This window comes from Callospermophilus lateralis, chromosome 8 (genome assembly GCF_048772815.1).
Source record: "Callospermophilus lateralis isolate mCalLat2 chromosome 8, mCalLat2.hap1, whole genome shotgun sequence".
NCBI lineage: Eukaryota > Metazoa > Chordata > Mammalia > Rodentia > Sciuridae > Callospermophilus > Callospermophilus lateralis.
In genome coordinates, this window is record NC_135312.1 from 109,413,564 (window position 1) to 109,439,694 (window position 26,131).

Genomic DNA, 26,131 nt, shown 5'->3' on the forward strand with positions numbered 1-26,131 from the left:
AACTAATAAATAAATAAAATTATGTAGATAGCTTAACAATTGTTGGATATGGCAATAAAAATTAATATTAGAATAATTGGAGGAATTTTAGAATTATATTTTTATGACATGAGTTCTGAATACAGCTTAAAATGCCTAATTTACTGTGAAACACTAACATATGCTAAGTTCTACTGTTTTGTAAGCAAATAATATGGTACTTTTTAGATTTAACCTTCATGAAATACAAATCTATGCAGTATTTTTAAAGTGCTATGATAGATGTATGTGCCAGACTTGCATGAGCACGTAAGAATTAATTGCCCACTATGTAGCTGTAAATCCAGAAATTGTTATAAAAGTTGTTCTTAAATGGCATCATATTCAGCAGAAAATCTTCATAAAGTAAGTAATAACAGATTCATTACTCCTCTCTTATTTGCAGGACAGTGGTTTTGCATCAGCATATAGGTTATTCAGCCCATGATGTTTTTCTTTTGCAGTGCTGGGTAACAAACCCAGGGCAATGCACAGGCCAAGCTAATGATGTACTCTGAGCAATACCTGCAGCCCTCAGCCCTTAGCCCTCAGCCCAAAGCCCAACAAATAAAAGACTTATTTGTTGTTTAATAAATTCTTAACCTTTATAATTCAGACATATCCTTATGTAGTAAAAATACCTTTTTTAAATACTTCCAAAGAAGTTACAAATCAGACAAGCACATATGGTGCTTCTTTTTTTAACAAAAATAACACGAAAGTTATGTATAGTAAAATAGGTATGAAAATTGCTAATTTTAGGTTTCCTGAGTTTGATATTCTTTTCTCATAGGATGCTTTCTATATTCAAAAGATTATAATAGTTATTTTTGAAAATGTTCTCAAGAAAAATTTTGATACAGGTGGGTGTGGTGGTAGATGCCTGAAATTCCAGCAGCAGGAGGCTAAGGCAGGAGGATTGCAAGTTCAAAGCTAGCCTGAGCAACTTAGCAAGATCCTGTCTCAAAATTTAAAATTAAAAAAATAAAGATCTGAGGATGTGGCTCAGTGGTTAAGTGCCCCTGCATTTAATCCCCAATAGCAAAGGAAACAAACAAACAAACAAAAAAACAATCTTTTTGACCCAAGTGTTCTATCCATGGTGTTTATTGAAAATGACTTTATAACAGATACTTTCTGATTTTTATCTTTTCTGGTCTTTCTTTGGTGCATGGCTCTCTTGACTGCTTCTGCTTCTGGAGAAAATTGTCCCCTTTCTCCTTTCATCATGTCTGTGCCATTTCTCTCTATGGTTTTCCCTTTTTTTCCTGACTGTTCCTTTTAGGATGCTTTTGTTAAAAGATCTTTCCTTTTCACTCACACTTGAAATGTTTCTTGGTAATCCTTAAGTACATGGTGATTCATTTACTTCCTCTGGTTTAAATCTACAAGGTTGGCAAAATCAAATGCTTATAGGACTGAGTAATGTAAATAGATTAAATAGATGAAGAGATCTGGTGTTTTTTTGTTTGTTTGTTTTGTCTTGTTTTGTTTAGCTTTTAAAGCATAGGAAGTAGATGAGGATTTCTAAAACTAAAAAGAACATGGCTCATCCAGAACTGTTCCTCTTAGTGTTGGCTTCAGTTGATATGAGAGCCACGTGCCTGTCCAAATACTGATACCATGTTTACTATGTGCCTGGGTTGTGGGTATTAGGGAGAAGACAACTCTCCTGGAGCCGACACCAGCTTTGGAAATGGACCCTCATGGAGCCACACTAAAGCTAAAGATGCTCACTTTTTCTTTTCTTTTTCTCTTTTTTTGTTTTGTTTTGTTATTGGGGATTGAACCAGAGGTGCTTTATCATTGAGCTATATCCTCAGCCTTTTTTATTTTTATTTTTGAGACAGTGTCTAGATACTCAATTGTACCAGATCATCAAATAAGAAAAAAAGTCAGAGATCCAGATTTTCTGTTCAGTGCTACTTTTTAATCTCTTTATTTTATTTTATTTTTTTTTTAGAGAAACATTGGGCCTATTAAAACTGTGTTCCCTCTTTCATTAGGTTGACTTAAAACGGAAGTTCCTAAAATCTTACTCCAAAATACCAAGGCCTGCTCACCTATGCCTGTTTTCACAGCATGATCTCCATCCTCTTCTTTGTTTCCCATCCTCTATTCATGACTGACCATGCCCGGAGCCTCTGTTCTTATATTACATCTTAGGTATTAGACTTCTTGCTAAAATGCATTTCCATTTCCCTCCCTTGCCACCCTTGGTCAGACAATATTCTTTGATAGCCCAGATGTCAAGGCCTTAGTAAATTGACCCTAATTTCATTGTATAAAGTTACTCTTACTCTTCCAGTATTCCTCAGTATCCTTCAGTAGAGTTCTTATCAATGTGGTTTGTGGACCCGGAACCCAATGAAGCTGTGGTTTCATCTTTATATCCTGAGAATCCCAGCTCAACATTTTATACCTAAACAATGCTTCATAAACACCTATAGAAATAGTGGAAACCTGAGTCAGATTTACCTCCCAACAAACAGATAGTCCTGAACAGAAGCTTTGTTTCCCAGGTGGAAAGTCTTAGTGTGAAAATTTCCTTTTGTTGAAAATGATAATTACCAAATTTTGAACTATTTACACTTGAAATATTTTTAGATCTGTTTCACTCAACTCCCTGTACTCCTCCCTCTCCACCTCTTCACCTCTCCACACCCTCACACCCAAACTGCTGCAGTGGGTGTAAAGAATGACTTATGCATTTGTAATGTATGACCCTGGACTTGTCATGATAGAGCACAAACATTCCCTCTCCTTTATTTTTGAGTTTTCTTGAAAGAAGTGTCAGAGGAGTAAGAAGGATGCAGACTAGGAATGGATATCACTTTATTGAGTGGTAACTTGGTGCCAACAATGTTTTCAAGACCATGAAAGTACTATGAGTTGGATAGCACTGTCCTCAATTTACTGATGTGGAAAGTGAGGTTAATTTACTTGTCATAAGAGAGTTCTGGATAATTTCTGAGGAGGAAGATTTATAGCTATAATAAGTTTGTTGTATATTCTGTTTGTTTTCAACAATTTTTTTCTTCTTTGAATTCAATGCTATTTAAAATACATTAGTTTTGGTTATCTGGTATCTCCTGAATTTAAACTAAACTAAAAAAAAAAAAACAAAACAAAAAAAACCCTCAGTCATTTTAAATTAATGTCAGACTTCCCTTTTAACAGAATTTCTGGAATCTCCTGTTTAGCATTCTGAAATGCAATTCATAGATGCCATCATCTATTTATATGTGCCGTTGTTTGAAAAATAAATATAATGTTGGAGCTGGGGCTAGGGGTCAGTGGTAGTGCACTTGCCTAGCATATGTGAAGCACTGGGTTCATTCTCAGAACCACATATAAATTTAAAAAAAAAAAAGGTATATCAACAAATGAAAACCATAAATAAATAAATAGATAGATATAATGTCCTAAGTATTATATAAACCTGAAATAATAGCAAAATAATTTATACTGAAACATGTATTCTAATACATACATACATATTAAGAGTTACACAAGAAAATAAAATAAATGGTCAGATGTTTTCATTTTTTAAGTAGACTTATTTTAAATTTTGACAGCTGTAGATATAGATTAATAATAGATTTAACTGGGAACAGTGGTGGACACCTGTAATCATAGCAGCTCAGGAGGCTGAGGCAGGAGGAAGGTGAGTTCAAAGCCAGCTTCAGCAACTTAGGGAGGTCCTAAGCAACTCAGACAAATCCTGTGTCTAAATAAAATGTTTTTAAAAGGGGCTGGGGATTAAGCTCAGTGCTTAAGCACCCATAGTTTCATTCCCTGGTACCAAAAAAAATAAAAATAAAAATAAAAGATTTAATTGTCTTTGTCTTAATTGTGATGCAGATATGATAAGTAGTGTTCCTATTGGTGACATGTCTTTCCAAAGTAGTAACTAACTCTTGGTGTAGTTCTAAGCAAAATGCGAAAATCTTTCCTCCATTAATTTGAAACTTGATTTTCTATTTCTAGAAAATTTTGCTTAAACTAAAAAGTATATAAAATATATGTACATGAATTATACATGAATTAGGTTAGGTTCCACACACAGATGCATGATAGCAAAAACTTTGCCTCAATGATATATCCAGTGAAATATTTTATAGGTGTTGGGAACATAGGGCAATATTTTTCATCAAGATGTTCTGGTGTTGAGAATTTCTGAATCTAGTCCAGTATACTTTACTCATTCCCTTTTCCACCCCCAGTCATTGAGCTAACCTAAAAAGTTCCTATTGATTTTTGATATTTTCTCTCATGGGGTAGTATTGTTCTAACTATCTCTTCCAAATCAAAGTTGCCATTTGTTTAGAAGAAATAATCATTTCTTACTAGTGCCAAATAAAACAGAAATATAAAAGAATTGATTCCTTTGTTTAAGGATTTAATAGCCTAAGAAGATATTTAATGTTAAAAATATGTGTTTGTCAAAATATATGTGATCTGAGAAGACCCAGGAAGATCATGCAGAGGAGGTAGTGTTCAAAGTGCATATGAAGCAGGTATACTGGAGTGGCGTTAGAAAAGTTGGCATCACAGATAAGGAAACAAAGCCAAGGAGGGTGGTGCAAATGGAAGAGTTATTGCTAGAAACCAATGGGCAACAATAATAGGAACTAAGACTGGAGTAAGATCATCCTATCCAAATGGAAATTAAATTGAATAATTTATGAATCAAATGTCAAATGTAATTCCTAAAAAAATATAAGTTTACAATAACTAGTAACTTTGGAATTTGTTAATAGCAAAACCAGAAGACTTTGAAAAGAAGACTCGTTTCTTCAATTTGGATCTCATTTTCAGTGTATAACCTCTTTAAAATATTTAATTATATTTCATTTAATTGTAACTAATTTCTAAGGTCAATAAAGTCATTGAATCTATAGACACAGAATATGATTTATCAAAATAAGAAAATATGACTTTCAGTTCCTTCTACCTTTGTCTCTTTACAGGTATGATTTTGTAGAAGTTGAGGAACCCAGTGATGGAACTGTATTAGGGCGCTGGTGTGGTTCTGGTCCTGTACCAGGAAAACAGATTTCCAAAGGAAATCAAATCAGAATAAGATTTGTATCTGATGAGTATTTTCCTTCTGAACCCGGATTCTGCATCCACTACAACATTGTTATGCCAGTAAGTGCCACTTTAAGATCCCCTTATTTAAATGAGTCAGCTCTTTGTTTACTTGATTTCTCCTTTTAAATATGAGAATCAGAAAACCAAAACCAAAAATCCTTTCCCCAGCTTGGATTTCCCCCCATTAAATGTCACTGTCTTTATCACAGATAACTTAAATACTGCCACCATAGCACATTAGCAGTGTTAAAATGCCTTATCATTGTAATTTAATATTTGTTTTTGCATTTATAGAATGCCCCTCACCCTCCAGCTCTGCCCTCACTCCCCCAGCTCATTGACTGGTATTTCAACATTGTTGGAAAGTACATAGGGATTTTCTGTTCAGAAAAATAGAGAAATTTGCATTATACATTACTCACTTGGAAATCACCGTAAAATTTTTTCTCTGTAATGTCTTTTTGAGTTAATTTCTAGTTTAAGTCATATTAAATAATAAAATACAATTTTAGTTTTCTGGCATTTTTTATGACTTGTTATATGACATTTTTTAGCATTTAACTAAATATTCTTATGTTAAAGTTTCGATTTTTGAAGGATGCTAGGTACTCTGGTGCTCTTATTTTCAAATCCATGTATTGATTTTGGAACGAGTCTATTGTAGCGCTAGAAAACCAGCACTATTTGAGATTAATAGCACTAAATAGTTGTGTTTGCCTTAAAATTCCATGAATTTATGTGATTTTCTACTTTTTTTACGTTAAAGCATTATTATTTCTTTCTGTAGCAACCAAAAAGTTTAATTTATAGTTTGTTGTTTATAAATATGATCTGGGTTTTTTTTTTGGTTTTTTTCTTAGAGAAAAGCAAATTTATTAAATATTAATTCTTTTCAAATCAATGCAAAAATGAAATATATTTTTAAATGTAATTATTCCTGCTTTCCTACTTAAGATTTATTGTATTAAAATAATATTTATGACCCATTGTTTCACCCAAAAAGGAATTTTTAAAATTCTCACTAGAATTTAAGAAGTATTTCTAATATTTTGTCTAATTATAGTTGTGCATTGTATAATAATTGCAATGCTCTTGTATTTTGTGTATGATTTTGAATATTTGTATGTGTTTGTTGCACTACAACAAAAATGTTGGAAATTTTTTGTTTGTATCCTGTGCCTGAATAAGCTATCTCAGACATTCTAACAAAATATGTTAATATTGTAGTGTACCTTTTAATAATCATCAGTAATATCACAATTTAAAAGAATCTAAATCTTTAATGGTTTTGACAGAATATTTAATATATTAGTAAGCACACTAAGAACACAACAAAGTGTGGGCTGCTTTTATTACAATGTATACTCTTAATGAATATAAAAACACTTAACATGTGCTAGTGACTCATGATCAAATTAGAAAATATGGAATCAATATTTGAATTTGTCTTACATTGTTAAGCTACAATTTCTCATTTTGATTGCCCACAGTGGAATTTTACATATTCATTGAGCAAACAGCTAATAATAAATAATAAGAACAAACTGGAGTTTGAGAAACATAATTTGTTTATTTATTATGAATAGAATCCTTTATTATATATTATTGCTGATAAAGGAAATAGCTCTGAAATATTATAAATTAATGCTATGAATTTTGATCCATTTTCTTTATAGATTATTAAGATATCCAGATCATGTCATTTTGAAATACTTTTTTCTATCATAGATTCTTTATCATTTTCTTTGTTACTTTCCAGAAATTTTCTTAATTTAATAATTTAATATTTTGAAATTTAAATGTAATAAAATTTAATAATTTTACCTAAAAAATGAAAATTATTAAGAATAGATTATTTTTAAAACACTATTGATGAGTAATACATATTCTTTCTTTCTTTTTTTTTTCCGTGTGTGTGTGTGTGTGTGTGTGTGTGTGTGTGTTTCGGGGGATTGAACATAGGTCCTTGTGCATGGTAGGCAGACACTCTTCCACTGAACCACATCCCCAGTCTAATAAGTAATACGTTGGTTTTTTTTGTTGTTGTTTTTTTTTTTTTTGTACCAGAGATTCAACTCAGGTTGCTTTACCACCAAGTCACATCCCCAGCCCTTTTTATTTTTTGAGGCAAGTTCTCACTAAGTTGCTTACAGCCTTGCTAAGTTGCTAAGGCTGCCTTTGAACTTGAGGTCCTCCTGCCTCTGCCTCCTGAGTGGCTGGGATTACAGGTATAAGCCTGGTCTGATAAGCAATATTTTGATACTGTAATTGAATAAAGCGACTAAGAATCTATTTAACATAATTGTTCAGTATCCTCCTTCACAGAATTTATAATGTTAATCTTTTCTTTTAACTGAATATGGCCTTGGGATCCTTGGCTACATTTTTACAAAGTGATATGATGTACAGTTTCAGTTTTATCTTGCCTAAGATTGTTAAGATTTAAGTATGGAATGATTAAATTTTAGTATAAAACATGACACTGGTTTTATGAGAGCAAAGGTTTTCTTCATCCCTAATTTGTGATGAAAATAAAGTTTTAAGTGTATTTGTATTATGAATTATACTCTTTGCATTGTATTAATTTAAGTGTGCATACATACTCGACTATTCTGCTACAGAACAAAACGTGAAAGCTAAAATATATATATGCCACCAATAAGGATTATCTGATTTACTGATCACATGGGTTATCTGGTTATATAACCCAAAGAGTTGTGGGAATTAAATGAAATATGAAAGATAAAAAAAAAAATCACAAAATTTTTATGGCACCTGGCTCCAGAGAGCATATTATAGTTTTTCAATAAATACTGGAGTATGAGTCACTGCAGTTTAACTAATAAAGATTCACCAACACTTGCACTGTATATCTAAAAAATGTGTATCAGAGTCATTAACATTTTTGTGAGGCAAAGAACCACAAGGATCTACAAAATGTACCGTATGTTCTTTTTTCTAAGAAAGCCCTGCCCCAAGGATTAGACTCAGTAAGAGATTTACAGTGATCCTGAGGAGACACCACAACTGAGAGACAATAGGTCAAGTTATCACTGGTCAAGCTGCCATTGAATTAAATTCAGTACATTTTGAAATGATCTTTGAAAGAGTTTGGTAAATGGTAAACAAGGGCTTTGGTGTGCTGTTGTCAGCTATCCTTGGATCTATTGAGCCTTTGTTTTCGAGGTCCCTATAGGGACCTGAACTGAGCTGTAGATAACGGAGATACATGAAGAAATGGCATAGGAGATATTCTAAACCTTACCACCTTTGAGATGCCGGGCAGAGAGAAACAAGGGTGCTTGAAGGTGGGGTCCTGCATTTATTAATACATGTAACTTGGTGATTTTAATTTTAAAGATTGCTTTCTGGAGGAATTATTGATATGCAATCTGAACAAGCTTTGGTTCTTTTGTGGTTTAAGTTTGCTTTCTCAGCTGACTGGCCATTTCTTCATCTGTCTCTTGTCTAGATCCCATATACCCAACTCTCCTGACTTGCAGACACATCTAGTCTATACCTAATAACTGCCTAAGGAAGGGCAAGATTTGATGAGTGAAAATTTGACAAGCGATTATGCTTTTAAGCCTTGCAGAATGTTTTGAATTATTGTTGTATACTGCTAAGTGACATCCCAACCTCCATGAACCCCCCCCCCCCCCAACACTTTGTACCAGGGCAGCAATCCATCAATCTTATCTGAGAATCAGATAAATGAAAGCCTAAAGGAAGAAAGTGTGCCTCTTAGCAGACTTAAAAGTTCTTGTGGCATTTGCTCAGGGGCACGTGCCCCTCCAAGCCCCTGGATCATCTCCCATACTTTTGTTATTTTTTCACTCTTGCCATGGATGAACTTTCATACTAGCACACTCAGTTCCCTAGAGGCAATGGTCCCACTGATTGCAAACCCTCTGCTCTGAAACAGAACCTCTGCCGCAGCTGACCACAATGGTTTCTTAGCTTTGTAATGATAAAAATAATATGAACTGCAAGTCTTTAGTGAATGCTTACTCTTCCTGCATAGAGGTCTGTCATGAATGCCTCACACCAGACACATTATAGCTGCTCGAGATTTCATACCCATTGAGCCATTTCCCCTTAGAGTTGTCTAAAACAAAGTAGAATCGCACTAACTTCTCCTTGACTGCATGTTACCTTTATTGCTGCTACGTGGTAGAGACCATTCAGCAACTGGAAAGCTGTTGAATCACAATAATGACACCAAGTATTCTGGTCCTGATATATTAGTGTGTTATCACCAAGCCACCTTCTTTATATACTGAAGAGTTGTTCTAGTATCCATTTTGTTTGTTGTTGAGGAGTAGGTTGGATGGGGATACTCATTAAACATTCCCTGTTTCACACATAAATTATTATAACTTTTACACATAAATTATTATAAAAATTGTGTACTATCATCCTTACCTGCGTTTTGCAATCAGTCCAATGAATGTTTTGCATCAGTTTATAAACAAAGAAAATTTTAAGTTAAATCACAGTTTTTTTCTAGGATGAATTACAAAGAAAGTTTATTTTAAAACTGTATTTTATAAATAAAAAGATAACTGTAGGCTTCCTTAGGAGCATGAATGGGTATCTGATTCTGGTCAGACTTTAGTTCTTTGAGATTCTAATTATCATGTGTCTTAGATGCGAAGTTTTAAATATATTACTTAACAATCTCTCAGGGTTGGCACCCAAGTTGCTATTAAAAATTATCTTCGTCCTTGTAAGATAATTTGCATATTCTTCTTTTCCTTCAATTAATGAAGGCATATTTTATATATAAATGTACACATATTTATATGTATATAAAATATATATAACAAGTGTATAGGTAAACAAGTGATGGAATATTAATTTGAATAAAGTGATGCTGATATACTACTTAAGGATTTTACATGTTTTATAAATACATCATTTATAATGTTATAATTTCAACATCATTTTTTGATTCCCAAGTCCCTTGGAATAAAACATTAGTGAAGTTTATTTCTTCGTTTTACCATGTTAAGTTGGTATTATAGGCTGTTACGTTTTTTAAATACCAGCATGAAATGTTGACATGAAATGGTAGGTAGTTGTAGATTTTTTAAAAAACATAGTAGCATATTTGCTACGTAAATTTAAAATTTTAGCATTTTAATGCTATTTTGGAGAATTATTTATAGAAATATTATTCCCCAGTCATACCCCATTAATAAATAATGAAAAATAAATATGTGTAAATTGATACCAAATGATACACACACACATGCATACACACACAAACACACATTCAGCTTTGATGATTGTGCTTAAGGAGTTAAAAGTGTCTTATATTTTCTTTTTCTTCCTGCTGAAGGAGACAGGGAGAGAAAAAGGAGGGAAAAAAATGTTCTGATAGATTAGCAGTGAGAGATTGTTTGAGAAGAAATGAAGCAAAACTGAAATAAAACAGTGCAAGCTCATTTGTGTTTGGAGGCCACACACAGTGGGATCCCAGGACACATTTCAGATCTCTTAAAAGAAAATTTCTTGTTTAATTTTGGAGTAAATTATAATAGATTATATATGTTTTACTCTGAAAACTGCAGCATAAGCACCATTATTTAAAATGTTAAGAGACCTACAAAGGCTGGAAATAATATCTTTTTCTCCAGTATCAAAAGATCTTTTGAAAAGTTTTATTTTGCAGCCTAAAATGTAAAATCTACCAAATATTTTTGTTAGAAAAATTGCATCAAAAAACCATACCGATATTTTAAAAATGAGATGTATAAATCCAAATATGAATCTTATCAGTGTTTTTTCTTAATATGTATAATTATTCTTAAGTATAATGCTACTTGTAATGTTTTTCAAAAATGCTTTTGAGACTTAAGATTTTTCTTTCCCCCACTCCCATCTGGTTAACATTATTTAAAAAATGATAAAACTACCACTAATTTGTCTTAAATTGTTTTATTGAATATTATATCTTTAAGTGTTTTAATCTAAAATTTCTGAGCTAAAGTAACAAAATATAATATTTACAACAACTTATTTCCTCTTTCTACTTAAGCATGGATCAGTTTTGATTAAGAGAAAAGGTATTGGTAGCCACCATGTCAATTGATCCCCATGCATTTTTACTCTCTTCTTTATTGCCTGAAAAGGTGGGCAGGGAAGGGGTGAAGACTCAGCTGAATAAACTTTCACTTCCAGGATATAGGGAAACTCATTTTCTTTTAAATTCTTTTCAAAATTGTTCTGTTATTTTTTGACATCTTTTTTTTTAAACATTTATAATCAGTGACATTGATTTAGATATTGAAGATTAGTAGTTGATGAAATAATAATGCAGAATAGTATAATCGTACATGTTACATACTATAGTACAAAACCGTTGTACTGTAGTCACCTTACAACCCCAACTATGTGATTCTGTGAATGACCTGTCTAGAGTTAAGTCAGAGTGCCCGTCATTGTGCTTGGTTTCCGTGGGGAGGGGTTAGAAGGACACTTGATGCCTGAGGTTCTATTAAGGAATGCATGACTGATGGCCAAACTAGTTATTAATTATGCAGGATACAGAGAACAAAGCAGCTCAGTGAATATTGAAGTTGAGGAGAAGGTGGGAGACTTTTTTTTTTTTTCATTTCTTCTGGCATAAGCCAGTAGACTATTTCACTGTTAATAACATGGAAAGAAAAGTTTTAACTGAAGGCCAAATTTGCTTTTATGTTTAGGTTAGGAAAAATTCCACCCAACTCTAAAATAAGGTTTTTAGTTCAATGTTCACTTTCTTACTTAGAGAAAAAAAAAATCAGCTTGCCTAGCATAAAATTACATAGAGCCTTATCATAACAGTAATCCTACTGGGAAAACATCAAAGGCAGAATATGCTCCATATTTTTTAAAAAATTTATCTTTATAACAGTTGTGCATTCCAATATCTTCATAAAAAGCTCACTTAAGTAAGTTAACGTTTATGTGAAACTTTTTAACAGTTCATTTTTATTTACATGAGGAGAGAATTAACAGAAAATTTTGATGTTTAAACTTTTTTGTAGTACTTAAAAATGAAAAGGGTATTTCAGGTATTGCATATCTATGCTATAGTCTGAAGCACTTGCTGAATGATTATATACAATGCACTTTTATATTTATACAAGGAGTCATGAAATGACAATATTTTATTGTATTAAGGAAATACTACAATTGGTGCAGAGACTAAACTCTCACTTGGCTCAGAGCTATTTAGTGCATTTTTCAACCCAACTTCTACCCCATGGACATAGTCCTCTCTTTGATAGGAAGATCGTGTCCCTCTGCTATTTCTACTGATTCTTTTTGTTGCAATTAATTCCTTGTTATCTAAGAATTTCACAGATGGTAGGATTTTTATTTAGAAAGCAAAAGTTGGTAAATGGCTGAGAGACCACTTGAAGTTGTTTTATAAGGGAGTTGTAAGTAAAAACTATAAGTTAATTGAAACCTTGACATTTGATGATTCTTAATTCATATCTAAAGCCATAAAGATTTAAAAGCTTGGAGTTTATATAACAACCTCATCCTGATGGAGAAATTTCTCTTTAAAAATGTCTGATAACAAGTCTAAATTATATAACAGTTTTTCTTTAATAGCCCCATCCATTTTCACATCAATTTTTGAGGGCTATTTGAGGAGACATTTTGTCAAAATATTTTCAAAAATATATGGAGTCTTTTATATATTTTTTGAAGAAAAAATATACACTGATGTACAGTATGTAACTGAGTGCACATAAGGGATTTGGAAAGATTTTGAGATACAAGAGAGATGATTGTGGAGAGCAAATGGATGTAAAAACTCAGATTAAAGAAAAAATATTGAAACAATCAAAAACCCTGGAAGTTTTACAGTGTAAATTCAACATCAAGTATATTATAAAAAATCTCCTAAGAACTTATTAATATGTTTTTCATCACATGTAAGAGATTCTAGTTCTTTTGGTCTGAAGTAGTGCCCAGGTATCTACATTTTCATGGAGATTCTGATACAAAAAGTTCTCTATATTGTATTTAAGTGTCTAAAATATAATAATTGAGTAGGATGTAGAAAGTTTTACCACAAGATTTTGGAGAAGTATTTTTTTTATATTCAAGCAAACATGAATATTTTGTGGTATGGATTAGAAACTCTGCATACATTTTTAATGACTAACATACTCATGTACTCCCTTTATTTTTTCAGGTTTGCAGAAAGAGTGGGACTTTCCTGTATTTCAGTTTGTAGCACTTGTCTATATTGTACCAACTTGTCTAAGCTATATATTGAAGGCTGTCAATTTTGTCATCTGTCAGTGTCTGTGATCCACAGAGCGATGATAGATTGTCCTCTGCCTTCTTTTTGTTCAGCACTAAACTTGTTGGTAATTCACAGATGGCATAGATCCAGCATTGAGGTACTGTTCTAGAATAGATGATATTATGTCATTATACAATGTGTTAAGACACTCTTAGTCATACATTTCCCACCATCAAGAAATAGCATTTTTTTTTCTTCTCACACTTGATTTTTATGTTTTAGTTTTTGTCCAAGTTAATCTTGTACTTCCCGTCACACCACCCTCTATTATAGCAGATCCATACTCCTTATGAACTATATAGTGGCCATGTGATAATTTTTCAAACTGAAATATTTAATATACTTTGACCACATTTAACTTGTGCTCTTTTAAAATTTTACCTAGAGTTTCATTATTTTTGGTTTACTTAGTTTTTTATATACTATTGGTTCATCCCCAAACCATTTCTAAGATTGCATAGATCTTTTCTTAATACAAACAAATTCCTGGACAAATCTTTGTGGGAATAATTTGGCCTACTCCAGTCTTCTGTGGTTACACTTTAAAACCTGGACACAACTTTTGTCCTTGGGACCTCCTTACCCTTGCCATCTAATGTCATTTTCTTGCATTAGATTGTTTGCTGGATTTTTTGGTCTTCCTCTATTAGTTTATTTCCTTGTTTGGAAAAAAGTAACACTTCATGAACTTACTGAGAAAATTCAGCATTGCAGATAAAATTTTTCTACCTTACGTGACTGAAAATGCCTCTATTTAGCCCTCAAATTTAAATGACTAGTTGGCTATTTCTTGAATTCTACTTGGCTACTTAAAATCTGATTAGGCATTTTCTGCATAGGAACAGGGTTGCTGACTCTGATCTTCCTGTACTGTGAACTGGCTGGCTGAGTCAATTCCTTTAAAAAAAACAAAAAAAAAAAAACCCTGATTTCCCTAATCTCTTTCCTAGGAGTATAAATCTTGGTTGCCAATTCTGTGGACTGGGAAGCTAAGTGGACTAAGACCCAAAGTCTTAACATTCAATATAAAAGTTTCTACTCTAGTCCCTTCCCCGTGGTTAGAATAATATCACCACTCGCAAGACTGCTTAGGTTTCTAGTCCATAAATTTTCTGTTTTATTCTGTTTAGGGAACAAATCTGAGCAGGGAATAAGTCAATCTTTCACCAAGAGGGGAAATAGATCAGGGGTGTCTGACAGTTCCATTTACAGATTTTCAACCAGTTCTTATGTTTTTAACTCAGCGTCATTCCCACTTCTGTACTTACCTGGAAATACCACCAAATCCAGAGCTCTGGAGGCATTCCGTTAGTGTATATCATATTGCTTCTTGGCTTCGTCCCCTGCCATACTTCATCAGGTCCACATCCACCTGCTCTTCCATTTCCAAATCCTATTGCTGCTGGCTTCTTTCCAATTTTCTATGGAGTTAAGGTATTATACACTTTAAAAATACCTTTAGAAACATAGTTGCAGGAGATAACAGATGCAAAATCACCATCTTTTCATTCTTTTTCATTATTTATTGAGTTTAAATATTGATGTCCTTAATAGAGATTAGCTTTATCTTTGATTAACAATATCTTCAGAAACTCTGCACAGGTTCATTGACAACTTAATATGTGAAGGTATCCTGGTTCTGTTACCCTCCCATGCCAGGTGAAGTAAACCCCATTAGAAGATGGCTTTGCATGATGGTGTTGAAATTATGTTCACTTTAATTTTAATGTTAGAAAGGTTGGATTGGACTAATATGATTAACTATATAAGATATCCTGAATTCTGATTTACTATTAGTGTCTTGTCTAGTCATATCCACAAATGATGCAGGGCAAGGGTTTACTGCCTGACACATATAAAAGCCAATATTAAAACACCACATTTTTGCAAAAAGATAAAGGTTTTATTCAAGACCCACCATCAAGGAGACAGAACTCTTGCTCAAATCTATCTCCTCAGTTGGTTGGTAACAAGGGAATTTATTGGAAGGGAGAAGGGAAAGCTGCCTGTTGACCAGATGTCAAGAAGGGAGATTTGGGTTCTTTTGGCATAGCCTCTTGACATGCTTCTTCTTGGTTCACATGTTCCTTTTCCATAGGAGTTATGTAACTGGGGATTTTGAACTTGCAACATTAAAGGTCATGGCCTGTAGAAGCTGGCCTCTTCTGCACATGCTCAATAGAGGATAGTTGATTTTTAGCAGATCTCTAGAAGGTTAAAGAGGTTTTTCCTGAAAAACAACCTTGACCAACTTTGTTACTTGATTAATTTATACCTGGTTTCTGTCCAGGTTCAGGATGACACCAACCATGCTTTGTTCATTATTCATGATAGGTGTGACCAAACAACTTGTCATATGATCCATACATTCAAGAAAATCTTATCCTCTCACATAGTCTTCAAATACTTGTCTATTTGAGTAATAATATTAATATATTAAGATTACTTCAAATTCACATGACTCTGATTTTATATGTAACAAAATTTTACATCCCCTGACAGTCTTAGAACAAAACTGAAAGATAAGTGCAATCAGTGTACTGTACTTCTACAGAGGAGACTCATTTTGAAAGGTGAGTTTGTTGTAAGGTATTGAAAAGGAAGCAATTCATGAGGTCAACTTTGAACAGATGGTCCTTGACTTTTGATGGCTTTCCTCATGATTTTTTCACCTATGTTAAAAGGGTGCCAAAGTAACACACATTGAATAGAAATCATACTTGAAATATTAGTTTCATCTTCTCCTGGGCTAGCCATATGATATGGGAAGTATTCTTCATGAAGCTCAGTGGCAGGAGCAACTGATATCCTATAGTGGACTTTGTTGCTACTCTGAGTTGTTCGGTGGGATAGGTGCCTAAATGCACTTTCAAATTCCAGTATCTTCAGTTTACCTTGGATTTTTCAGATTGTAACCCCTTCAGAACCCAAGGAGCATCTATGTTTGAGTCAGAATGAGCATAGATTGAAACAAATACCAGATCTTTTCAGGAGTGCCTTGTATCATTTAATCCCCTGGATGCAATATTATTTCCATTTGCCATTTAAAATTCAGAGAAGGCCACATATTTAGAAGGGAGGATATTTTTTTTTAAGAAAGAGTGAGAAAGAGGGAGAGAGAGAGAGAATTTTAATATTTATATTTTACTATTTGGTGGACACAACATATTTGTCTGTATGTGGTGCTGAGGATTGAACCCGGGCCACACGCATGCCAGGCGAGCGCGCTACCGTTTGAGCCACATCCCCAGCCCTAGAAGGGAGGATATTAATCAAGCTTTTCCTAATTCTATTTAAAGCAAAACTGTTTCTAGGCTGGTTTAGGAAATACGAGGAAAATCACTGGGGAAGGAAAGCAAATTAAGAGTTCTCGCCACATTTGTTTAGTTTTCAGAATATCTACACACCATTTCTGTTGATTGTGATGTAATGGATACTCTGGAAACTTCAATAAGTTTTTAAACTAGAAAATAATATATAATGTATTTATACATGTATATTTATGTGTGCACACACACACTTATTAGTAAATGACACTGGTGGTAAATAATGAGGGTTAAATTGTACTTTGTGCACACCGTAAAAGCAAATATGACATTCGAAGGAAGATGACACATTTGAGACCAGTCTCAGCAATGAAGCAAGTCTCTAAGCAACTTAGTGTCTTAATTTAAAAAAAAAAAAAAAAGTGGGGGATTGGGAATGTAGATCAGCAGTAAAGCTCCTCTGGGTTCAGTCCCCAGTACCCAAATAGATAAATCAATAGTATCATCTGCAATGTAAACAAATATACAAAAGAATGTGAAAAATTAAAATGAAGTCAGTGTGTCACTTACGTCAACCCTATCACAAATGAAAATCTACCCAGTTCCTTGTTATGAGTATCCCAGCAATCTTGTCATCACCAATTTTTTCAGATTTGTAGTATTCAGAGAAGGCCAAAATTTGTACAAAGAAACAGGAAAATTAAAATTGGACAGCAGGTATGTCCAGTAACTAGAAAGCCTCCTGTTAAACACTCTAGAATGCAAAATACCCCAGAACATTTGTACTTTGATGCAGTCTGTGCACTGAGTCTGAAATACAATAGATGCTCAACAACTATTTAGAATTATTGGAAGAGAAAACAAGAATATGAGGACTAATATGGGTTTGAAATCCCATTTTGTAGCTATTTGTAGAACGGCTGCATGTAGGTCACCAAGGGCCCTCCAGAAGCTAGGGGTAGGGGCAGATTCTGGAACCAGGATATCTTTATGTCATGGCTCCAGACCACAGATCCTGTCTATGCCTGGGTGCTACCATTCTTGTTAAGTCAGGTTTTGTTCAAGAATAAAAGCTATCATGGAAATATCTGGCTGACATCTTTTCTTTTGCTTCTCTGCAAGAAGTTTTTCAGGTAAAAGAGTAAGGCTGTTAGCTCTTGCCTTAAAAGACTGTATGAATTATCTTAAGTACTTCCAAGGCAGGTTATTTAAGAAAACTAAGGCTTATACTAAAAACTTTTTTCCCTTATAGAAGAATAATAGGGAAGACATTCAAATGGCAATTACTAAGGCTCTAAAATGAAATCTGAGATAGGAATTGGGAATAAATGTGCAAGACTTCAAATCAGCTTAATATCTCCTCTGAAAATGTGCTTGTAAATTTTTATAGCGTTGGCAAAGTGGAAATGCCTTTTTCTAGTGGAATAACATTCTGATCGGATAAAAAAAAAAAAAGCACTTTCCTGCTGGGTATAAGTTAATGAAATGGCATTAAGTGTAATTAGTTGTTTTGTAGAAATATGCAAGACACTGAAGTGTTAGGGAGAGACTGCATGCCAAAACTTGACTTCAAATACCTGAATGAGGAGGTATTAAAATCAATGACACATCCTTTGGATGAAATTCTTCAGAAGTCATCTCAAACATTCTGACACAAATATTTTCCTTTCTTTGTGGAATATGATGATTGACACTCTGAGGTATCCTAATCCCATCACTGATAAAAGTAATACAAAGAACTCCCCAGTCCACCAAGGCATACACTGCTTTATTTTATTTTGATGGCGAAGTCCCTTCAGACTTGGTCTTCTGCAGAGTACTGTGTGAACTAATACTTACATGCCCCTTTTATAGTCACTTTTGGGAACACTGAGAGTGTTTAATATTTTATGATTAAGTGCTATTTATTTAAGATTTGGAGTTATAAAAATGCAAATTGTGAAGGTGTGTATTGTCACTGCATATTTAACCTGCTTCCCCAAATCTTAAGTTCATGTTTTTTATTTATCTTTAGGTTATATTTTCTTTTTAATAGAATTGCTAATGACATAAAAGGGCTTGCCCTTCACTGTTTCATTTTCCTTGTTGTGCTGTTTATTTGTTTGCTATTATTACCATGATCTTAACTTGTCCTTAAGAGCATGGCATAATTTCATGCCACTGAGCACTGAGCAATTAATTTAAGAATGTTAACAATTTTTTTTTTTTGGTACCAGGAATTGAGCACAGGGACACTAAACCACTTAGCCACATCCCCAGCCCTTTTTATTTTATTTTTTAATTTTGAGACAGGTCTTGCTAAGTTGTTGAGGGCCTTGTTAAATTTCTGAGGCTGACCTCAAAACTTTCAATCTTCCTGTCCCAGCCACCCAAGATGCAGGAGTACACCACTGGACCCAATAAGAATGTTAATTCTTTAAAAGGCCTTTTAGTATGATTCTTAGTTTTTTCTCTTTGAATGCCCTTAGCATGTTTGTTTGTGTGTGTGTGTGTGTGTGTGTGTGTGTGTGTGTGTGTGAAAGAGAGAGAGAGAGAGAGAGAGAGAGAGAGAGATGTGGCAAGACGTGATTTTGATTAAAGAAAGCATTCATTCAACTTAGATCTAAATGTAATTTTGTCCTAATACTGTACATTTCTATTAAGCAGATATGAAAACCACACCCTACCTATAAAGATAGTATAGCTACTATATATTATACTATATACATAGTTCTATATGTCCTACATCTTGGAGACTTACAATTATATTGGTTTCTTGCTGTGAGTCATCTCATATAGTTCCATTAGTATTTACAATAACTCTATGAGCAACTATGCCCATTTTATCCAGGAAAGAATGTAGCTTGACCCAAAAAAAAGAAAGAAAGAAAGAAAAGAAAGAAAAAAAGAAATATATAGAAAAACCTATAATCTCAAGCATAGTACAATATCTTCTAGGCAACTTTTTGATATTTTGCTTTGAAATCATTGTAAATTGACACACATTTTAAAGAAATATTGCTCAGAGATCCTGTATACTCTTCATCCAGGTTTTCCCCACTGTGAGGTCTTGCATAAAGTATTACAGACCCATTATATTCAGCTTAGAATGATCATTCAACTTTGATTGTCAACTTTACAATGGTGGAAAAGTGTTACACACTCTGTAACACTTAGAATTTTAAAGCATATTTAGAATTTAATTTTGAAAAAAAAAAGAATTTAATTTTTACCCTTTCCTGGGCTTCTGATAATGCATACAGTACTCTTCTCTGGAGGCTGGGCCTCAGCCATCAGCCACAGCTGCTAGCCAGTCCCAGGATCTTGAGGGCAAATGACCACCATTATACAGTAGACTATATAGCCAACCTGTAGTATTCAATACTTTAGGTGTATGAACCACAGTTTTTACTCTGGATATTTTCAATTTCCAATGGGTCATTTTGGAATGTCACCATCAAAAATTGAGGAGCATCTGTATTGTCTTTCACAACTTAGAAGCTGACATTGACACAATCCACACACCTCAGTGGGAAATATCAAATAACCAAAAAGAGAAAGCACCATAGAAGGTGTTAAATGAAAGTATTGTGACACATCTTTCAGAAATAAGAATTGGAAAGATATTTGATTAGCACATTGTTTTAAGGGTAGCTCAGTCTAAAATAACAAGAAAGAGTAAATATTTTTAGAATAAGAAATGGCTTCAGAATATTATATCTGGTAGGAAACTTATTCAGAATTGAGGGAGCTCACAATTTTCTTTATCTAAACTCTGTAGTGTGGTATAGGACCATTTTGGCAGCTTAAAGTAGAACACCTATTATAGATTAAAGATTACAAAATCAAAAATAATACCACAAATCACTCCTCTTGATGTGGGATTCAAAGTGAATGTGTGAAACATAAATAGTCTCTATAAATAAATCCACATATGAGGCTTTGCTTCCTCCATGACAGAGATTAATGATGGTTTCGGATGCTGGGAGCTCAAGATATAATCTATAGCTTTAAACTGATGTCAAGATTTAGAACTGATTGCTTAAAAACACCTTCATTTCTCCAGAGTAGATTGATGACTTTAGTTCTACTAAATCTCTTCTCATGCAAAATTTGTATAATTTGGTTCCAACAGGTATGGTATGTGGTAGTATTTACATATTAAATGTAAGATATAATATGTAAAAGTCAAACTATTTTCAAAGCCAAATATAGGGACTTATGATATTTTGAGATTATTTTTTTAATTTTAGAATTCAATGAAAGCCAGTTCAGGAGCACATTTAGAGCTTCTTGCTGGTCTATTAATTGATGTGTATAGTTCATGTAAAGAGTCATAAAAATAATACACACATTCAAAAAATAATTTTAATTTCATCCTTCTTTATAGAGGGAAAACACCTTTTTTGTTAATGATTTTCTGGTTGAGGTTCTGATGTTTTTCTTCTACAATTCATAGCCATTGACCTTGGTTATGATTGTTCAGTTTGGCTTTCTTTAAATGAAAATGAGAACTCAAAGATGGTTTTTAAAGCAATCTGAACGCAGAATTCATCTAGGATTTTATGAAAGTTTCCTCCTTCCAGATTTTACAGTTATCTCTTTCATCACTAATTTAACGTTAATTTATTAGAGCAACTCATTTGATATGGAGTCCTTTGAAAGCATTCATCTGTTTTCGAAGAAGGAATAACTCATACTGGGTTGGGTTATATAATATTTGAATAGATTAATGATTACCATAACAAATGCTACTGATATAAATACTTTGGGGCAACAAACACAGCTGCCTCTTGGGAAGTATGATTCAACCCACAGAAGCAGAAGGGATGTTGTAGGCAGTGTTCAGTGAGTTATGGGTGGTGGTCTCATCAGTCAGTGTCTTTGCATGCAAAGGGAAGGTGATTAAGCCAGGACAGTTAGGTGCAGGTCAGGTAAGATGACCACTGTTGCCCTTTGGGCTTTGTGCAGTTCCTATACTGATGCTGCATAATCCTGAAAATTGTTAACTAATCATGGGGTCAGTAGAAAGGTAACTGTGTATTGTTATGCATATCAAAGGAACTAACAGAATGCCTAGCACAGAGGAGACATTTAATACATTTTTGTTGTCTTCTTTAATATTTTTTATTATTTAGCTTCATTATTTTTCAAGCTGCAAATAATAGCTTGAAGAAACTCCCTAATACTAGAAACTCCTTAAAAGCATTTCTGCTAGAATAATGACCTGTGTACAACTCCAGATGAAGATGTACAAAAGATAATTTTATCTTATTAGTGAGATAAGAATTTCCTCTCTTCTTCCCATCCTCAATTCTTCTTTCTTCTCTTTTATTTATTGTCTTAGATGATCCATTATCCTAAACTACTTCATTGGTATTGTTTTGAAAGTTAATATTTCAAAATTTTGTTTGTGCCATACCTTTGCTAAAGTCAAGGGTTGTGGTGGTGTCATTTTGCTTGTCTGCATGTTTATTTATTTTTTTTTAACTTTGTGTAAGTTAAAACACCTCCGTTCAAATTGTGCATTCTACTTCCTAAAATAGAACCTGCTCTTCCAATGTAGAGTAGGCTCTGATTTAAGCAATCAGGAGAAAGTGTGGTGGCCTGTGTAAACTGTAAGCACTTCAGCTTCCCAACAATGTCAGCAACCTCAAAGCTATGAACATATGAAGATGAATACAGTTTAAAGTAATCCCTGGTTTATTTTCTTTACATCTTGGGTAACCAGCATCACACATGGGTGCTCAGGTGTGACATCGTATTCTGATACAAGTTCCATCATCCATGTTGGAAATAGTACTTACTCCTCTGAGCCCCCCAGGGCTTGCCAAGGTGTTGTTTGCCCTTCAGTTATTGGTCTTGACCAAGAGTTCACTGAACCCTTCCTGAAGGGGGATCGTAGCCTTGAGAGTTTCAGGTCTGACTTGTTTTTTTCATCCTACCACTAAATCTACCTATAAAACCCTGGGCAAGTTTGCCTTCTCACAAAATGTGAATAACAGAAGTTTCTGCCATGTGTTCTTATGAGGATTAAATATCAAATGCTTACCTCAGTGTTTGGTAGATAGCAGTCAACAAATATGAGTAACCTTTATTTTAATGTCAGGTTAACTGGCATATTCTGATTCTAAGGCACTGTCCTTGCAAATAGGTATTTGTGCTTTATGACCAAGGCTACATCTTAAGGAAAAAAATTTGAAATATAATCATTTAGACACACAATCACATTTTAAAATATAGCCTGTTAAGTATTAAATGTAACACTCAATGTATTATATTTTCTTCCAATTTTTTTAAAGAACACTTTCATGATACATTAAATTGATTTCACCATTCCACAAAATATGTCACAACTTGAGTTTGAAAGATCTACTAGATAGTAAAAGATATTTGTACACGGAAGATTATAACTCTGGGAATGAGGATGTAGTTCAGCAATAAGGATCATGCTTAACAAGCACGAGGCGTGGGTTCAGTCCCCAGCACCAAAAAATCTGCCTCTTTGTCCATTCTACTTGCTTTTCTGGAAAAATATCATGTTCTAAAACATGTTGGCACTGAAAATATTTTCCATTCTAACTTGTAAAACCTAACATGGATTATAGAAATTCTAGATTCAAAGTTTTTCAACCACAGAATCAAAACTTACTTCTTTTAAGAACACATTCTTGTTGGTTGCTTTTCAGAATTTTACTCTTGCTTTCAAGGAACTATTCATTGAATGCCTGCTTAGCCTCTGTGGCATTAAGAGACAGCTTGTTACATAGATACACTGTTGGCTTGGTTTGCCTCCCCCTTCCTGGAAGAACTTGCCTGTCTTTTTTTTTGCACAGGAATTCAGAATTTAATTAGTGAAGGCTTCAGCAATCCAGCGACCACCTGTCCTCCATAACTGTTTGGTGCCAGTGGCAACAAGCATGAGTAAAAGAGAGAGTTTCTTCCCTGCCCTCCAGCTCTCTTGAGTTTTTTGTGAAATCAGGGAAGAGACTACAGCTACCACTTAGAGATAGCTGGCTCTTGGTAGTACTTATAAAATGTAAAGCATGAAAATGTGTTCTCTTGCCCTCCCTGGCATATTTGGAAACACAGATTAAAGGTTTGGAAAACCAGTTGTTCATTGTTTAGACAGGTCTGTAGGCTTTCTAAACTATGTACACTCCATGGAATGGGGCCATGAATGGTATTCACTGTGGATTAATGGCATTTCTGCCTGAAGATAATGCATTTTTGGAAGAAATAACTTGTCATTCAGTTGAGACATTTTGCTTGGGAGATGCTGGAATTTTGAAACATTCTCTGCTCATGCATGCTCTCTTGCTTTCCTCCTATTCTGTATTGTGATCTTGATATGTATGTTTTTGTTTTAAATAATTGACTGATTTTTCATGGAATGTGTTTTAGGTATTAACTCATTTCCAAATTGGATCAAGTGTTCCACTAATAAACTCGCTTTATTTATCTTAGGAATAAATTCTATTAATACAGTTGTATTTCCCTTCATATATATATAGACTGTAGCACTGGTGAAATTACATATTTTAAATTTTTATGCAAGTTGTAAATAACACAGTTATTAATATTTTTACTCACTTTTCTACCCACCCACTCATCCGCAGTGCTATACCTTTGAGAACAAATAAGGAAGTTCATTGTGTTACTGCATTTGTTTTAAGCATAGATAGAGATATCAGATTCTTTTCCTTGGATCCTTAGGATTGAGAGAAAAATTATACAGATGGTAAACATGAGGATTTCATTAAGTATATCAAAGTTTCCCCACTTTCCCAAAATAAATTTGAAAGTTCATGACCAGATGGAGATTAGGCTTCCAAGATGATCCCATGCTGGGTGTTGCACTTTTTCTGCCACACCTGTATGTATTAATCAGTGAGTACATGTTTATAATGTTTAAGGCTTGCCTTGGTATTTCATCTGTGACAGGTTACCACTACTAACATGTATTATTACTTCTAGAGCAGTTACATTAATGCTAAATTGTTAAAACTCACTACTCACCTAGAAAGCAAAACATACATGAGGGATTTTAGGACTTATACTTTGTATCAACTCTGTGTTAGCACTGTTTTGCATTTAGAAGATTTTTTTTTTCCCAGTGAGGGTACCAATCAATTGGAATTCAAGGTTTATTTTATACAAACTTCTTTATTAGATTATTTTGAAACACTGTTTACCTTATTTCCTGTTTTGCTTCTGGATGTCCTAAACTTGTTGCTACTATATTTTTGAGGCCTCTTACCTTGGATGTGTTAAGGCATGTCAAATGCAACAAGGTCATTTTTGAATCTCCAAGTTCCTCTAAATGTATGAAAAGTTAAACATAAACAATAATAATTAGATTTTTTTAGGGATGGCTGCAGTTTATCTAAATGCCTTCAGATCAAAGACTGTCTTACTCACTATTTTCATTTCATAGCAGAGTACCTGTACATAAGCAAGCCTTCCAGAATTTCAAATAAATGAATGAATGAATGAATGATAGGAACATTTCTCAAAGGCATTCTATTGGAAGGCATAAATATTCCTGTTAGCCAACCACACAAAGTCATTAAGTAGAACCTACTGGAAAAAAATGCCAGCCATTGCATTGTGTGGTAGAAATGCAAACTTCTAAAGCCTAACGCCAGGGAGCAGCAGCCCTGTGTTCCTGTATGAAAGTTGATACTAATAAAAATCTTTGGTGGATTGCCCAAGAGATCATTGGCACCTTGAAGATGTAAAATTAATGCTAACATAAGACGTAAAATTTAAAAGTAAGACAGGAAAAATTCAGGTCATATAAAACAATAAAAAATGCCCAACTTCCAGAAGGGAGTTAATTTATTGGATAACCAAATCTCAGTTATAACCTCATAGTAGCCAAAAATCCTGCTAAATGCAGAGCAGTACAAATACAGATTTTATGCAAAATGTAAGTCATACAATCTTACAGTACTAATCATGATTTCAAATTACACAATACTTTGACATGCCCTAACATGTTTAATGGGCAATTGTGGTTAAAAAAAAACAACTCAGTAAATAACTGGTATAAGTTCCTATATTTACATTTTGAAAGTAATATTTTTATTTAGAAAATTTGGGTTGCAACAGACTTAATAGTGGGTCCTCCACAAGGCCAATATAGAGGAAAGATTCTGTTTGTATTTAATATTTGAATATTTTTACTTGATCCAAAATCATAAAGTTTCAAAATTGATGGAAACCTTTAAATTATATTTTACCTTTACATTTTTATTATTTAAGGTATTAATTATTTTTGCATGTGTTCCACCTGATTGGCAATTTCTTTTCCTCTGAAAACAAAATGATTTTGTGACTTGGACATAAATTTGTGAATTCATTATCTTGTCACTCTTGAGGACACTCCATTTTCAAACAGCATTGTTTTTAGAAATTTATTTCCTGTATTAAGCTAAAATATTTCTCTTCAATTCCT

The 26,131-nt window shown here is 33.6% G+C and overlaps 1 protein-coding gene across 3 annotated transcripts in view; it reads left to right on the forward strand.

The window, feature by feature from the left end:
- The window catches only part of Pdgfc (platelet derived growth factor C), a 203,503-nt gene that overhangs the window by 149,555 nt on the left and 27,817 nt on the right, over nucleotides 1-26,131 (forward strand). For all 3 annotated transcript variants that reach the window (XM_076864462.2, XM_076864463.2, XM_076864464.2), the window contains one exon: nucleotides 4,992-5,172. In XM_076864462.2, coding sequence (XP_076720577.1) covers nucleotides 4,992-5,172 — 181 coding nt within the window. The remainder of the gene's footprint in view (nucleotides 1-4,991; nucleotides 5,173-26,131) is intronic.